General features: G+C 48.3%; 1 protein-coding gene across 3 annotated transcripts; it reads right to left on the bottom strand.

Annotated features, from left to right (window-relative positions):
- Positions 1 to 115: 115 nt before the first annotated feature.
- MRPS18A (mitochondrial ribosomal protein S18A) lies at positions 116 to 16816 on the bottom strand. Of its 3 annotated transcripts, XM_037053762.1 has the most exons (7): positions 16668 to 16816; positions 8939 to 8970; positions 6239 to 6346; positions 3693 to 3816; positions 3419 to 3488; positions 2521 to 2652; positions 532 to 1527 (listed from the first exon to the last, which is right to left on the bottom strand). In XM_037053762.1, the coding sequence occupies exons 1-7, from the start codon at positions 16780 to 16782 to the stop codon at positions 1329 to 1331; spliced, it is 780 nt and encodes a 259-aa protein (XP_036909657.1). In that variant the 5' UTR covers positions 16783 to 16816; the 3' UTR covers positions 532 to 1328. The 3 variants fall into 3 exon arrangements, with proteins under 3 accessions (XP_036909676.1, XP_036909657.1, XP_036909667.1); XM_037053781.1 differs by lacking the exons at positions 532 to 1527; positions 2521 to 2652 and adding an exon at positions 116 to 519 and having other exon boundaries at positions 16668 to 16808; XM_037053772.1 differs by lacking the exon at positions 2521 to 2652 and having other exon boundaries at positions 534 to 1527; positions 16668 to 16813.
- Positions 16817 to 17247: the final 431 nt, after the last annotated feature.

Below are 17247 nucleotides of genomic sequence, written 5' to 3' on the forward strand. Positions count from 1 at the left end.
GATGGGAACCTGTCTGGCCCATGAACTCCCTTCGGTTTAGTGGCTCAATGCTCAGTAACTGGCTGGAAATGGGCCCAAGCCCCCTCCATTTCCCAAGCAGTGAGCACACACCCAGTGGGTGAGACATGAGCCTGGTTTATGACATTCCTTTGAGGGGAACTCCTGTCCCCTAGCACAGAGGAGGGACCCAACCAGTCACGAGACCACCTCAGGTGCCAAGGAACCCAAGTGAACTGCATGTCCCTGGCTGAAGGCGCCAAAGGCGGTGTTGCTGCCACTTGCACCATTCTTGCTGAAAGAGCCAGACCACCCTGGCAGGAGCCAGTGACAGAGTTGGAGGACATCTGGCCAGGTTCTCAGGAAGCCCTGCTCCATCAGTGATATAACACCAAAGGCCTTCTTGAGTAGCAGGCATTGTCTTTCAGGAGGGGTGATCCCACGGCCATGCGCACCTTATTCCAGCGGTGGCCTTTATTGTAGATGGGCTTGACGGACCTGGGGGACCAGCGGGTCAGGTACCTGTGGAGGAAGGACCAGGAAGTGTGGCTGAGGGCTGGGAGCCTGGGATGGCACTGGGAGAGTGGGCACTGCCTCCTCAGGCCAAAGCTGTGGATATCCAACCAAACCCTTTCTCTAGTTTCTCTTCCTTGAGAAGCAGGGGCTTTTCCTGGGAGCAACCGCTGAGTGTGCTGTAAACATATGGGCTGGGTTCTTGCCGTAAGCGTGTGTGGCCAGGGTCAGGCAGACCAGGGCCACGTGAGCTCCCTTGATCTTTAGGAGTTGTCAATGTTTGTGTGTATTTTCTGGGGGAGGAGGTGGAGGAAGAGGCTGATGTAAGAGCTTGGAGGAATCCTTCCCTCTCGCCCACTTGGCTCATTTGGCCACCCCAGCCTTCAGGGAGCTCCCCTGGGCAGCCGTAACTGGCTGGAGGACCCTGCCCCTCACTCAACCCATGATGGGAGCCAAGGGTGAGGGCCCATGGGGGGTATGGAGGAGGGGGTGGGGAAAGATGGCTGTGGCCCACAGTCCTTTGGCCTCCTTTGGGGATGGCCGGGGCGCTGCTAGTTCCCGGAAAAGTGGCTCATGCCGGCTGGGATTGGGGTTTACTCCATTCAGAATGAAACTTGGAATCTGTCCAGAGAGGCCCACCCTTCATCCTGAAAGCTCAGCTATGCCAAAGGCCAGGATCCTCCTCTGCCTCTACTGTAGGTTGCAATTCAACTCAGCCACCTCTAAAAACCATCAAATGAGAGATTTCTAATTAAAAAAATTACCCTTGGATAAAAATTTTTAGATGAAAGTGAACAATGATTGCTAATTTATACATTTCAGTTGAGCTCCCCTGGACCTTGGTCTTCTGCGTGAAGGAAACAGCTCCAAGAGGGGTGAAAAGCCAGGGAGGTGTGGGCCTGCACTCCAAGTGTGAGGTGGGCTTCTCTGAGTCTCCTGTCAATGTTGATGCCCCCAGCAGGGAGACTTCTGAGGAGTGGGCTGGTCCCAGGGATGGTTTTTCCTATGGCTGGAGTGCTGCGACGGTAGGAGAGTGAAGGGTAAGGGAAGGAACGCCCGCAGGCCCCTGGGCTGGCATCTCCCAGTCTTCAGGGGGCTGGGGAAAGAGATGGGGTATGGGAGCTGGTTCTCCAAAAGGAGTGCTTGCCAGAATTCTAGGACCCCAGAAGACACCCCAGGCTGACCAGGTTGTCCAGAACTGTTGCCTGAAAACTGTTCTTCCCTCCCCTGCCCTGGAGAGACCCGAGGAAGCTGGGCTTCAGCGAGCTCTGGGCCTGATGCCTGTGCCCCACGGAGCAGCCAACTGGTGGGGGAGGGGTGCCTGGGTGGCCTCCAGTCAGCATTTTGGGAAGATTCCAGCTCTGGGAAGAACCAAGGTTCCTTCCTACCTCTCCTGAAGGGGCAGGAAAAGGAGGAAGTGTGGCTCCCTTGGGGCCCAAAGCTCAAGGGCCTCTGGATAGAATCGTAAAATCCCTTACAAGGGAACCAACCTCCCTCGTAGCCAGGACTGCCCCGCCACCCAGCCCCACAGAGTGGCCTTTTGCAACCCAAGAGCCCCCACACATCATCAATCCTGTGTCACGTTAAAGGACACCGGATATATGGGAGGGAGCCTGGCTTCACTTCAAAGGCCTGAGGGCAGGGTGGATTGTGTCCTTAGGCCTGCTGCGGTCTCTTAACAAGTCAGGGGCTGGGGGTGGGGTGGGGGTGGGGGTGGGGCGAGGCTCAACCCCTAAATGGTCTACAGCACATTTGGGAAAGACAGGGAGATGTTACTAGGTCCTGATCCTCCAGGGCTGCTGGAAGATGGCCCAGCTAGCAATGTGGGAAGGGCAGGTAGAGATGGGCATGGGACCAGGGTGCTGGCGAGGTATCACTGAAGACCCAGCTCTGGTCATACACCCGCAACCCAGCAATCTGTGGCTGGTACTGCCAGGACTCCTACCCTCAGGCTTGGATTCTGCTGGGAATCAGACTAGGAGGTTTGCTAGGGGGTGGGGTCAGTCTTACTTTGCTTCAACCATCTTTGGTCCTATATAGACAGCAGTTCCAGTGACGGTTGGACCAACTGAAAGAGGGAGGGGCCACTGATAGGGGAGAATAAGAATAAACACCAAAATCATTTTTACAGACCTGCCTCTACTCTGACAAGGGCGTATTATAGATCTGAGAGTATGTGAGTGTGGTAATGTCAGAGGTGGGGGAGGGAAAGGAACATACAATAGGATGATTGAGTGTTCATTAGACAGGTCTGCTCCTCCACCAGAGGGTGCCACCCTGCCCAGCCTAAAAGGCAGACTGATTGATTCCAGGACCCAAGGGCCTTCCCCTTCTCTAAAACCTCAGGATCTCCTGGGTCACCACGTGCAGCTATGCAGGTGAAGTGCACAACTCAAGGGAGCTCCATTCACCCAGTCTACATGGACACTGCCTTGAAGTTTTACAGTGTACGATGTGCACAGCTACATACAGGGGCTCTGTCCCCAGAGAGCCCTCCCTCATTTTTAAGCCCTCACTTTGCCCTTTAGTAACCCTAGTGCTGGGATACCGAAAGTCTGAAGTGCTCTGACTCTCCCATAGCAACCTAGTATGATGTCATAAATGGGATTAGCACATTCTGATGCCTGACCGGCAGACCTCCTCACCCTCCTCGCCCCTGTGCTAAGTGCTGTACTGGGGAAGGAGGAGAAAAGAGGCTAAGGCCAGCAGGGGAGGGTGACAGAAGCACGCGCAACATCAACTGCAGCACCAGTGGGACTGATGGGGATGGGATGGAACAGACAGCCAAAGGGCACGCTGGCTTTCCTGGGCTGTGGGATGAGCTCCAAGAAATGGCTTCCCTGGCAGAGCACAGTGAGAACCGACGGCCTGCAGGGAGCTTGGGGTACTGACACCCAGGTTTGCTTACCGGTTGAGTTGGAGTTTTCTTTTTGGAACAAATCCTTCAGGAAGCGGAGGCTTGTGATTTGGGAACAGACCTTAAGGCAGAAGAAACACATAAGGAGAGATGGTCTCTGCAGTTTCCTCTGCAGCTTCTGGGGACCATAGAGACAAAGCCCAGGAGGCGGAAGGGTGGCATTGAGGGGAGTAAAATGAAGGCTCTGGATGTCCATTTCTCTTCCAGGAGGGGCTACAGCATGGGGTAGCTCTCTGTCCCTCTTAGCCCCGAGGGGAACTTCTACCTGCTCGGTGGGCCATCTTCACACACTCCTCAATCTTGCGGTGCTCTTCCTGGCACAGGCCTGTGATCTTTCGGGGCAGCATGCCTCCGTGAGGCCGAATGAACTGACTGAGCAGCAGAACATCCTAGTGGAAATGGAAACAGGACATGAGGGTCAGCCGGGTGAGTGTGTAATGCTGGGGAGCGAAGCCACATGACCTACATGGTAGGCGGTCGACCCTGGCACTCCAAGAGGTTGAGGTCTCCCTCGGGAACTGACCTAAGACCATTCCCTCCACAGAACTTTGCACACTCGTCTACCACCTAACAAAAGTTAAATCCCAACTTAATATTTTCTGACCCTATTACCAATCCTAAGACCTTTTAACTCCTCCCTGACATCATCTTTTGATAGAGTAGGTTAGAGAATAGAAACCCTTCGAGAAATGTTAACAATCTTTCATGCACCTGCAGTATCTTTCCTGGTGACAAAAAGTCAATCTCCCAGGGTGAGGTAGAGGGTATGTCATATATTTCCAAAGAAGAGAGAAAATCTAATACCAGCTCTGCCCCCAAAGCCTATGTGCCACAGGCCACAATACACGTAGACGGTCCCTCCACCTTCTGCTGTTCCCTCTGAAGTGCTAAGCAGGGTGTGAGCTGAGGAAGGGACCGAGGCTATGAAATTAAATCCCACATCTTCTGAGCCCCTGTAATGTGAGTGTGAATGGCTTCTAAGGCTTCCTCTGGACCATCGGATTGCCTTGGAAGAGTCAAGGAAACAAGGGTAAACAGAGCCAGAATCAAGACAAGAAACTACCCCCCTCCCAGCTCTCAAAGGATGGTTGAGGGGGTTGGATAAAAGCCACCATCTCCCCCCTGCCCCCTCCCCCGCCCCCGGCCACCCGGAGGGGCCCGGCACGCCAGTCTTAGCAGTCATGTCCACAAACTGACTCGCTGCCCTGGCAGGCGCCTCGCTGTACAACCGCAGATTTGTTTTAATCACTGGAGAGCCCCTGAGGGACCCAGACCCCCAATTCCCACCCCTATAATCTTCAGAATCTGATGAAAAGAACTTGGATTGGATTATCCAAGGCTAATAAACTGGGCTCCCAGCCCTAGCCTCCCCCACTGCAGGCTGCCAAGCAAGCTGACAGCTTTGTGCAGCTTGGGCTAACGATGCCCTGAGTGAAAAGGGATAAAAGGAAAACAACTTTAGCCTCTACCTTGGAGGGGATTGGATTTCTTCTGCTGGATAAACAGAAGCAAGTCAATTTCCTGGAAACGGCTGGTAGAGAGTGCCCCGTGGTGGTCGGGCAGGTTCACCTCCCCAGTTTCAGCTGAGAGTCCAAGTATGGCCACAGCCCCACTAACTTCCTTGTAAGAAGCTGTGCATTGCCTGCAACTTCTATTACTCTAGGCGGCCATCAGCAGAAAGGCCCAGGATAGAGTAAAAGAACACCCCCTTTCCCTATCGGGGTGGCCTAAAGCCAAGGCTCCCAGCCCGGGAGATTAGTTGGGTCACTCTGTTCAGATCCTATGGGCACGTGGCCTCTCCTGCTCTTACCACCTGACCGGGATCTCTGCCTTAGTCATCCCATTCCACCAAGGGGCACAGGGACAACCTGCAGGTCAAGTTGGCCCAGAGCCTGAATCACCTGAAACCTAAAAATAGGGTGCTTAATGTTACCAACAGAACTCGGAGGGACATGTATGGGTTTCTCCGGGGCTGTGTCCTTTCCCCAGGCCCTCCCCACTTCTACAGATGGTGCAGAGCAATGGCTGGGACCATAGTCTCTGCGTGGGTTTTGTCTCCCTGGGGTTTGAATCCTAACTCTTGATACTTTCTAGCTGGGTGATCTGAAGCAAGTTCACTAACTTCTCCATGCCTTAAATTTCCTTACCTGCAAAACAAGGATGGAAAGTACCCACTTCATAGGGATATTGTGAAAACTAAGTGAATGAAGACAAATGCTTACAATAGTGCCTGACACACAGTATGCACTCAACGGAGGGTGCCTACTGTTATTCACATCATCACCCTCCGGTGCAAACAGAAGAGCTAGAAGAGCTAGAGCAAACGGGTTCTGCAGCTCCAACATGGAGACAACAATGTGTCCCCAGATCACAGTAAGGCCTCTTCAAATAGCTTCTCATTACAAGAGAGAGAAAGCCAAACTCAGATCCTGATTCCATCCTCTTGGGACCACAACTCTGCGAGACTGGGGCACAGGGCCCTGGTGGTCTGAACTGAATGCAACCAGGCTGTGAATTAAGTGACCCTTAACCATGGCTGCACATGAGAATCACCTGGGGAGCTTTAAAAAATAATGATGGCCAGGCCTTACCCCAGACCAACAGAATCAATGTCTGGGGGTGGGGCCTGAGTGTTTTTTTAAAGCTTCCCTGTAATTCTAATGTGCAGCCAAGGTTGAGAGCCACTGGACAAATGCTTATCTTTGGTGGCTCCATGAGATGCAGCAGTGGCTATGGGGGAAGGGGGAATGAAGGGGAGCGATGCTACTTAAGTTAACCAGGGAACACAACCTCTGGGACATGCTCACTCACTTCATAACCATACTTGTGCTTCAGGTTCCACCTGCAGATGGGGCACTGGCCAGCGGGGTTAGGAGGATGTGGACTTTCCTGGGGCGTCTCTGTGATACGGCCTTCGATCTAGGAGGCAAAGAAAGAGCGCGCATGAGGGAAAGGGCCACGCAGAGTGTCTAATCCTTGAGCAACCCCCAAAATGGTGGGAATGGTGGTGTGATGTCATCTCTGCTAGGTAACAGGTTGCTCCACCAAAACTACAGTGGTGGTTGTGCAGCTGCTATATAATGGGCCCTGGGGTGTCCACAGAGATGTGATTTGGTGGCCTTCAAAGGTAATGGAAACTGAACTTAGTGCTGGTGGCAAGAGAGAGGGGAGTTTGCCATATCAGCTGAAGCTACCTTTTCTTCCTCAAACACAAAAACCACCTTTGGGAAAATGTAATAAATGCACATTATATAAAATTTCAAACTGCACAGGGATGTCGAGTCCAAGGGAAGTCCCCTTCCCCCGCACATAGCCTTCTCAGAGGAAACTGCAGATTCCACTTTTATCTTACACAGCAAGTCTATGCCAGTGGTTCTCAGCCTGCCCTGACTTTGCCCCCCAGGCAACAGTGGATAATGTCTGAGACATTTCTGACTGTCACAACTGAGAGATGGGGTGCTAATGGCATCTAGCAGGGAAGCTAACCATCCTACAACACACAGGATACACAGCAAAGAATTAGCAGCCCAGGATGCCAACAGTGCCAAGGGAAGAAGCCTGCTCTCTGCCTACATGAACATATACCCACTTCTATCTCTCTTTTTAAAATTTATTTTTAAAGATTTTATTTTTGAGAGAGGAGTAGGGAAGGAGAAGGAAAGGGAGAGAAACATCCAACGTCCTCTCGCATGCCCCAAATGAGGACCTGGCCCACAACCCAGGTATGTGCCTGGACAGGGAATTGAACTGAGACCTTTCGGTTCACAGGCCAGTGCTCAATCCATGGAGCCACAACAGCCAGGGCGCTCTTTCTCTTCTTAAGAAAGACAGATGGGAGGATACATTCCCCTGTCTCCCTCCTTGCTTTTATTATTTAGGATGCTACCCTTCTGACTGTGCTGAGGTCACGTGCAAAATGACCTCGGCTGTGGCTGTTGTATCCTGTGACACAGCCTTGAAATTACTAAATACAACAGACCAATGATCTGGGAGTCGGCTCCAATTGCAAGAGGGGGAGTTTAGAAAGCCTTTCTGACTGAAGCCATGGATTATGAGAGCAAGGCTGGGACAGGGCTGAGAGGCTTTGGGAGAGAAGCAACACTGTCTCCAGGGGCAGAACTGGCAAATGGGAAAGAGGCTAGAGGCAGTGCTTGCCTGTGCAGGGCACTGCTCCCCACCTGTCTGTGAAGGCCACCATAACTACTCCGGAAATAGAGTGTGTTAGGGAAAATGTGCAGGTGTGTGGTGGGCTCAGATGGGGATTACAGTGGACTGTGGGGAGAGAACTAACATTTGCTGACTCCCCATTACATGCCTGGTTTTGTGCTAATCATGGCTCACTATCTCATTTAACCCCCACAACCTAGTGAGGGGGCATCATGATGTTACTTTATAGATGAAGAAAGTGAGACTCCAGAGTCAGCAACACCTAGTCAGCCAAGGCAGCACCTCTCCAGGCATGGGTGGCTCCCTCCCCCAAGGCTTGTAAATGCTTCCAATGCTACCACGTCTCCACATTGATTCTACAAAAAGCAAATTCATGCCCCAAACGAAAAATCGTCTTCACACTCAAAAGCCAGATGTTTTCTCTCTCCACCAGCACCGAGTTCACAGGGTGAAGGCTTGTTTCAGCTTTGAATAAGGGAATAAACAAAGGTGCCCCAAGGGGATGGGCCCTCCTCGAAAGAACTATTTTGAGGTAACACAGTGCAAAAGCTGAGGGACTATTCTGGGGAAGACCCAGAGGGAACCCAAAGGCCCTGTCCTGGGAATAAGACTGTCCAGTGAGGACCAAGTGTGGCTGGCAGCCAGAATGGTTAGATCCCTGGTGGACATGGGTTATACAGGCTTCTGGAGTGGCTTCGGATTTCTTGGAGGCATGGAAAGCCGCAGGAAAACAACACTGTCTTTTAGGGATTATAGGATAATCTAGGCCCTGTGACTCTTGGAGGAAGGGAGGTGAGATGGCCCAATGAGGGAAAGGGGGAGTGGGTGGGTACAGTCATTCTAGCTTTCTCACCATTAGACAAGTCAGGGTGCTCGCTAGTGAGTCCAGGGTCCAGAGAGTGTCACCTTTTAATTGTATCACTTAAGGAATAGCTACTAAGCTATTCTGAGCAGAGAGGAAAGAAGCTGAGATCCAGGATCCTGGCTCAGGATCAACTTACTTTGGCTCTCTAGTCCTGCCATTGCCTTAGTTTCTCCTTTGGAAAACTAATTTATCACCCTCCAAAGAACCTATTAGCAAAGACCTCTGAGATCCTGTCATACAAAAGCCCACTTTAATCAAAGAGCAGATGCTTTAATCCAGGTACAAGTGTTCCTGATTAACCACAGTATAGCACACAGCTAGAAAAATAGCAGACAGTGAAATTTATAGTCACAGAGGGAGCAGATCATGGAGCCAGGAGTCCAGTTTGGGCCTCCCTCCTTCCCTCCCTCCTGCAGAGGAACAGCCAGGCAGCTCCAAGTGTTAAAGAGGTTGTAGGTGGCCAACTTGATGATACTTACTATAGTTGTCTTCCCTTCTTGGATCTCCACCACTGCAGAGATAAAGGGGAAGAATTAGGTCAGCCATTTAATAAGGAACAGGGAGTTTTGAATAATAGCTCAAATTCTACACATGCGGAGAAACAGAGCCTTCAGCCTGCACTCTCACAGGCCCCACCTAGGAGAGAAAGCACGCAGGGTCACCTCCAAATGCTCTATAGGCCTCTGAGGCTGGATGAGGACAAGCCCAGATGCCCACGTAATATCATCTCTCTGGGATCAAGGGTTTCCACACTGTTTTTGCCTTTCCAAACCAAGATTCCTCTTGGTTCTATCTAAGGAAATCGGCAAGATCCTGCCCTCCTATGGCTAGCGACAATGACCTAAGAGTGAGGAGTTGGGGGCAGAAGCATGTAAAAGACCTTCACAAGTACCCACTGCATGTGTCCTTTTACTAAGAGAATCAGACAAACATAGTTTCTGACCTTGAACAGTTTGCAATATAGCACTGAACTACATAAAATGACTCCAGTGGCCCTGGTAGATAAGCAATGAGACAAGTTCACTCCTAAAATTCATCCTGAAAGCCTTGTATCAAAGCTGGATGACGACAACTGTGTTTTAAATTCTCTTCTTCATTATTCCCTGCAGGGTTGCAATTTGTTATCCACACTTGAGAGGTGTGATAAAAAGAGGCTGGAATAAGGGGCCTGCAGAAACACGGTCCAGGCAGAAGTTCAGGAGAGTACTGTAATTCCAGAATGAGAGGGGACTCCCTTAGCTCCTTGCCTGTGTAGGTCTGGCAGTCAAAAGCGAACCTGAGGGAAAAACAGTAAGTCATACCTGTCAACCTGTACATATTTCCTATCTTACTTGACTAGGATGCAGAATGACAACTTTAACAATATTCAAAGGAAGAACCAAGCTAAAAGCCCACATTTGGCAAATATAACCAAAAAGAAAGTTCTTGGAGATTCTTGCTTGTTCTCCCAGTTTCTTCAGAAAGGGAGGAGCCAGAGCTGTTAGCAGAGGAACTGGTACACAGCAAGCAGATGCTCCGTGGATGCTAGCTAGCATTTAGGGAGCAGAATACTTGTCATGCCCCCCCCCAACTACTAATTACTGTAACAAAAAACTTGGGCCCACAAAGCTGCTGTCTCCCCACATATTAAAACCGTATTTTAACAGCAGCTTGGCTACACAATTAGTTTTACTCAGCTCTAGCCAAGGCAAGAATACAGGTTAGAAAGAGCCTAAGGTTCTTAACTTTGACAATCCAGTAAAAGTTATGCACCTCTCCTTAGAAACATGTCCATAAGCATATATACAATAAACACGGGTTTAGGAGACTGAGACCCCTGAAGCTATGTACCCAAATGGTAATGCTGGTTTTCTCTCAGTGGTGGCGGTAGGTAATTTTAGCTTCTTCTTTATGCCTATCAGTATTTTCTAAAGTTTCTAAAATAAATGCATAATGCTTTTGCAGTTAAAAAACAAAAACAAAAACAAAAACAAAAACAAAAACAATCAGTGGATTGAGCACAGGCCTGCGAACCAGAGGATCGCGGTTCGATTCCCAGCCAGGGCACATGCCTGGGTTGCAGGCTGGTTCCCTGCAGGCCAACTCCCAGCAGGGGATGCACAAAAGGCAACCATACATTGATGTTTCTCTCCCTCTCTCCTTCCCCTCTAAAAATACATAAATAAATAAAATCTTAAAAAAAAACAAACCAAAAACAAAAACAAAAAACAAGAGAAAGAGTATATTTAAGGAAAAAAACCCCGAGGCAATTCTGACCCAACCAGAGCCCCACAGCAGCCTCTGCGATCACTGCTCTCCCTGACTGACACCTGATAGGACACAGACTGCCTGCAGTCGCTGCCCTTTTGTTTTCTGAGTGAGGCCATTCATGAAGACTCATTCCATCTAAATACCCAACCTGAGAGCCCCTCAGAGTCCTACTAGGCACACAAAGTTGTAACAATGACCAGAAAGGCCCCGAGTCTCTTTGCTGAACACTGTAGTTACCATTCAACTCAAAAACAAACTAGGTTTCTCTGCAGTGGCAGAGGGACTGTCACTGCAATGTGTCAACTTAGAAACGTGGGGATGCATAGGAGGGCACCACTCCAAGAGGGCACAATAGGGCTTTTAGGCACCCCAGAAACTGCAAATTTGCAAAAACCAAGTTGGAACGAGGGTGACCAACTCTGAGCAACAATAGGTGGGAAAAAAGATGTTAAGAACCGTGGAGACATTCCAGTTCCACTCGAGTCAGCACTATAACAATGCCCTGAAACACAAGTGAACAAACATGTGGTTCCCTTCTCCAGGAGGCACTTGGGCCCCAACCATGAGGTAAACAAGTCTAACAAAACACACATCACTCCCGGCAAAGAACCAAACCCTGAAGTCATCCCACTGGCCCCTGGAAAAGAGATCAAAGACCATGGCAGGCTCCACTGTTCACAAGCTCCCCACACAGCCACTCTGAGCCAGTGAATCATATTACTATAAGCCAGTGGGTAAAACATTAGGCACAGGCTTATCTAATAGAGACAATTTGTCAAACCAGAAGAAATGACCTGAGAACTCACATGAGATTGAGATTAATCAGGGCGGTGTCTCAGTGCTGGGGCAGGAGGCCTGGCTGGAGCCTGAAGAGGCTCTGATAGATTTTAAGCCTCTCAAAAGAGGAGATAGGAATCAAAATCGTATTGATTTTCAGTGTGCATACAAAAACATGTCAAAACCAAACAAAACCTCAGATCCATTTTGTCCCTGGTCTCTACTCCATTTAGGAGAAGTGGGGGTGGCTCAGAAAAACTGAACTGAGAGATTCGAGCACCAACAGAAAACTTGTTTAGACACTGAAATAAAGAACAAACTCCTGGCTGGTGTAGCTCAGTGGATTGAGCACGGGCCTGCGACCCAGAGGATCGCAGTTTGATTCCCAGTCAGGGCACATGCCTGGGTTGCAGGCCAGTTCCCAGCAGGGGACACACAAGAGGCAACCATACATTGATATTTCTCTCCCTCTCTCCTTCACTTCCCCTCTAAAGATAAATAAATAAAATCTTAAAAAAAAAAAAAAAGAACAAACTGACAGTAACCAGAGAGGAAGGGGGAGAGGGATAATAGGGGCTAATAGGGGAAGGGCCATCAAGGAACTGTATAAAGGACCCATGGACAATGCCAAAGTGGGTAGGTTCAATGGTGGGGAGTGGGGGTGGGGCAGAGGGGTGTGGTGGGGTGAAAATGTAGACAACTGTACTTGAACAACAATAAAAATTAAAAAAACACTTGTTTTAAAACTTTTTAAAACTGGCTTTAAAAAAAGATGGAATGACCCTTGTATTCTAAGAAATGTCTATTATCAAGTAAACTCAGGAAAGGAAAAAAAGCAGTTTTCTAAACTACAATTAAGGACCAAAATCTTCAAAGATGGCCACTTCTCATTCAAATAATCTGTTTCACAGAAAGCAACACGTTTGCTGAGTCTACAGCCCAGCTCCACCTATTGTGGAGAGTTACAACAGGATAGGAAGACAGAGCCCTTGCCCTGGGAGGGGAAGGGAACTAACCAAGTATGGGAACTTCACTATAATAAAGTCCAGGCCTCGTAAAGAGGTCCTTTGAGTGCTTTGGTAAATACTCGCCTAGGATGGAGTCCAAGATAACTGAATTATAACAGTCTAGAGCAAACAGCATTGCGGTAAGATTGCAGTGAACACAGAAAGACCTTGATGGCCACATAAACACAGACACAGTGAACTGCAGCAGTATAAAGACCCAACTGTTTCATAAAGGAGGAAGTGAGGAAAGATGAATGACGAGGAGTGGAGAGCACTAAGGGCCCAGAGACCAAGGTCCTTCTTGGAAAGTATCCACAGAAACCGAGTCCCAAGCAGAGTATGAAGGAATGGAGGAACTGAATGGCAGGATGGCTAAGAGGAGGCACTAACAGGCTTACATAGGGTCAGGGAGTAAAGTGAATGTTTGGGATGTGTGCCTGCACTTCTGGTCATTAACTACTTTTCTCAAATTCCTTCCTTACTCAAGTACCACTTCCCTTCTGTTCATCTTGTTTCTTTCTTTTAAAAAAATTTTATTTATTTTTAGAAAGAGGGAAAAGGAGGGAGAAAGAGAGGGAGAGAAATGTGTGAGAGAAACATTGATAGGTTGCCTCTTACATACCCCCAACTGGGGACATGGCCCACAACCCAGGCATGTGTCCTGACCAGGAGTTGAAACTGCAACCTTTCAGTTCACAGGCTGGTGGTGCTCAATCCACTGAGCCACACCAGCCAGGGCCCTTATGTTCATCTTTAATTCTACCACTGAAATTTTCCGATTCTCTCATCACCTCCCCACTTCTGTACCCTGGGAACCCTGAGGGAATGTCCCTCCACACTACGCTTCAGAATGAGGAGTTTCACTGCTGCACAAAAGCCTCTTTCCACTAGCAAGTTACGCTCTATTCTTTAAGTCCCCCAAATGACTCACTTCTCTCTCAAAGCTTTCGGCTATAGGGCTGGGCTGCCCATCTTTGTCTGAAATGCTACAGCTAATTGGTAGAGATGAAGAAAATTCCCTTCAGCCTTGACTCATTTCAACACATTCTGACCTAGGTGTCTGATAGGTCATCCCTGTAAATTCAGATAATTATGTGTGTTTATTTTCCTTGTTTTAAACACATTTCTTTCATAAGAGCTCTAAGAGTGTTAAGACAGGAATGAGGTCTAACACAATTTTTGCTAAGTCTGGTAGTGCCAACCATGCAAATACGAATGGTTTTCAGCTAATTAACTGACGGGGGCTTTCAGGGAAGGGAGAGAACCACAGGGACGCCCAGCCATGGAGTACCAAGGTGACATGACTGGTGGAGAGGGAAGAGCGCTGGCTCTGCTTTCAGCTCCACCACTCACTAGCTGTGTGCTGTAAGGCAGCTACTGAACTCCTCTGAACCTGAGTTTCTCATTTGTACAAATGTAATATCCACCGTTAAGGACTGTTGAAAAGACTGATTAAGTATATGTGGAAAACAGCACAGTGCTTGAAGCAGGCACTTAATAAACCACAATTTCCATTTCTGTCTTCCTTCAGTGTTGCTTCTTCCATAAGAGTATATTTTTGGCTTTGTGTGCTGCTCTTGTTAAACTTCAGACCAGGCTCTCTCAATAGCAGCGTGACTCACAGTTTAGACCAGGCGGTTCTTTGTTGTGCAGGGCTGTCCAGCGCAATGTAAGATTATAGGAGCATCCCTGGACTCCACCCACAAGATGACAGGAGTACCTGCTGTACCAGTTGTGACAACCAAAAATATCTCTAGACATTGCCAAATGTGCCCTGGAGAACAAAGTGGCCCCCAACTGAGAACCACTGCTTTAGAATGAGGGCCTTTAAAAAAAAATTGATTTGTGAGAGAGGAGGTGGCAGAAGAAAGAGACAGAAACATCGATTTGTTGTTCCACTTACTTATGCATTCACTGGTTGACATCTTGTAGGTGCCCTGACCAGCTATCAAACCTGCATCTTGGCGTATTGGGCAGTGTTCCAACTGAGCTGCCTGGTGTGGGCTTACACTGAGTCTTTACAGGCAGGAGTGCTGATGCTGAGTGCTCATGAACTCTGACTAAAATTAAGTACTATCTGATACTAAAGGTAGGATGTTTGGACATTTTCAGCAAAACATCCAGCTTTCTCCCAATAACTTTAAATTCTATATGTACTTTATTATTTGTGTGTCAAATATACCAGCTGGGACCAGTAAAAAGTAGGTATATGTGAACTATTTTACACATAAGGGGTAGAATATCAAGGAAAACTTTTTTACCTAAAGGCTTTGGAGACAGTTGGTTCTCCTTTGTTTAAGATAACATCAATTTTATTATTTAGCTTTTAGGCCTGACAGTAAGCAGCAAAGAAGAGCTACCAGCCCAAGAACTTATGGAGAGGAGGACTTCAAAGACCCATCTGATTATACAGACCATTATTTCACAAACTCTCCAACAGAAAAAAATTGAAATCTACAAATGTTCCTTCATAAAAGAACAATACAAAACCACTTCTCTTTTCTGTCCTCTGGGAACATAGCAAAGCACTGTTTTCAACTTTGAATTTTATAAAGAATATGTAAATTGCGGCTATTAGTGTTTGACACTTGGTGGAGACCCTCAAAAATATTATGGGCAAGCCCTGGTGGCGTAGCTCAGTGGATTGAGCACAGGCCTGCCAACCAGAGGATCGCAGTTCAATTCCCAGTCAGGGCACATGCCTGGGTTGCAGGCCGGTTTCCCTGCAGGCCAACTCCCAGCAGGGGACTCACGAAAGGCAACCATACATTGATGTCTCTCCGTCTCCTTCCCCTCTAAAGATAAATAAATAAATAAAATCTTAAAAAATATTATGGGCATATGCTAATTCTGCAGCATGGTGATAGATGAAACACCTTTTATAATCTTTTTATTAACAATATGCTCTCTTTGGTGTCTTTCTTTATTAATGGATTAGTTTACCTAATATTAACCAGGCAGCATCTAGATTTTGTTGCTCTTTCTAGCAAATGTTCCACCTCCCCTTCATAGCTAAATTCTTCACACTACCTATTTCCATTTCTTCATGAACTATCTCTTTGATTTCCCATTCTACTGAAATTGATGTTTGAAAGCTAAAAAAAAAAAAAAAAAGGGAAACCTCTTCTGAAACATCCTACGGCCTCTTCATTAGGCTCTTCTTTTTAGACTTGTCTGCTCCCTCTGAAAACAATGATCACTCTTTTCCTCTGGATATGTCTCAGCTTTGGTTAAAGGATACACTAGTCAATACTGGGCCAGAATCTTAAAATAAATCCCCACATCACTTCTGCACATCACTCATCCTTTCCTGATTCTAGCAGGCCACAAAGGCAGGCTGTATCCTGAAAGACCTTTTTCACTCTCCATCAGATCCCATCCTCCTTATGAAAACTTCCAGTTGGGTTTGCTGTTTCCTGTAACTGAATCTCCCTGTACTTTATGGCAGCCTATGTATACACACCATTTCATTAGAAGATTTCCTAGCTTCTCAGGAAAAGGGCTGCATTTTCTTTCTCCAGAATCCCTTGACAGCCTTAAGTTCAGCAATTAGCCTTTTTACTAACAGGTTCTCAGTTCGATGCCAGAATGAGGCTGCTTTCCCAGACCTAAGATTAATTTAAAGCAAAAATACCATCCAGCATTTGCCTCTTTCAGCTGTTCAATGGCCTTCCCACCTTAGCTTCTACTTCTTGGGGAGACTGGCGGCCCAGGTAAAGAAAGCCGCCATCACGTAACAGCACTGCCTGATGGGAAACTGGAAAAGGAGACGCTGGGGAGGGCCTCCTGATGTCCTTCCTTTATGACCCAGGGATTCTTTAATAAATGAGGCTGCCTTTCGGAGGATAGGATGGGAGAATCAACATGCAGACCCTTGCCGAAAACTTTTCTGAACCTTGGACAGGTTTCTCTTCTGCCCTCGCTAACTAAGCAAATCTTTCTCTCCATTCTCTCCACCTGCCCCCGCCTCTGCCCGAGAGGACACTCAGCGAAGTGGGAAGTCATGATAACAGTATCAGGGTTCGGAAGGAGCTTTCGAGCACCCCGGGAGCGCATTTCAGATGTTTCAGAACCGCGCGAAGAAAGGAGAGGGGGAAGGGGCAAGGGGACTACAGGAAGCACCCCCACCTCGCTTTTCTTTAGCTTCTGGAGGTTGCCAGGACCCAAGACTCACCTTCCCTGTACCCGCGATCTGGAGGCCGAGCCCCGCTGGTCGCAGCCGGGCCTGCCAGGAACCCTCGGAACAGACGCCGACAACCGGACACCAGTATACTGAGGGCCGCCATCATGAAGACCTATGACCTCTTCGGCACTTCCGCTTCCGGAACGGCAAATGCGCAGCCGCAGTAGTGGGCGAAAACTGTGTGGGTTGTGAGCTTTTTGCTTCGTTACTCTGTCACTAACCTTCCCCAACCTCTCCTGCTTTGGTCTAAACTAAGTAGCGTTTGTGTCAAGGCTGTGCTTCACTCCGAGGATTTAGGGGGAGGTCTTCTAGCTCCTGTTTGCCAGTCGCCGAGGTCTGTAGCGTCGCTTTCCTTCCCTGACAGTTTTTCTCGGTAAAAATCACACGCACTACCCTAAGTTTTTAAAGCTTCTCTGCAAGTTAGATGTAGATTTGCAGCTTCTTGCGGCGGAAGCTAGGCCTGTACAGGAGAGGTTGAAATGGTTGGGAACTCTGGGTCTGAAGCATCAGGCAAACCTAGAATAGAATTAATATCCGCTCCCACCCCTGTCTTTAATTGTCATTTACTTAG

Source organism: Sturnira hondurensis, unplaced genomic scaffold, assembly GCF_014824575.4.
Source record: "Sturnira hondurensis isolate 20B ecotype Veracruz unplaced genomic scaffold, ASM1482457v3 Scaffold0000880, whole genome shotgun sequence".
Taxonomy (NCBI): Eukaryota; Metazoa; Chordata; class Mammalia; order Chiroptera; family Phyllostomidae; genus Sturnira; species Sturnira hondurensis.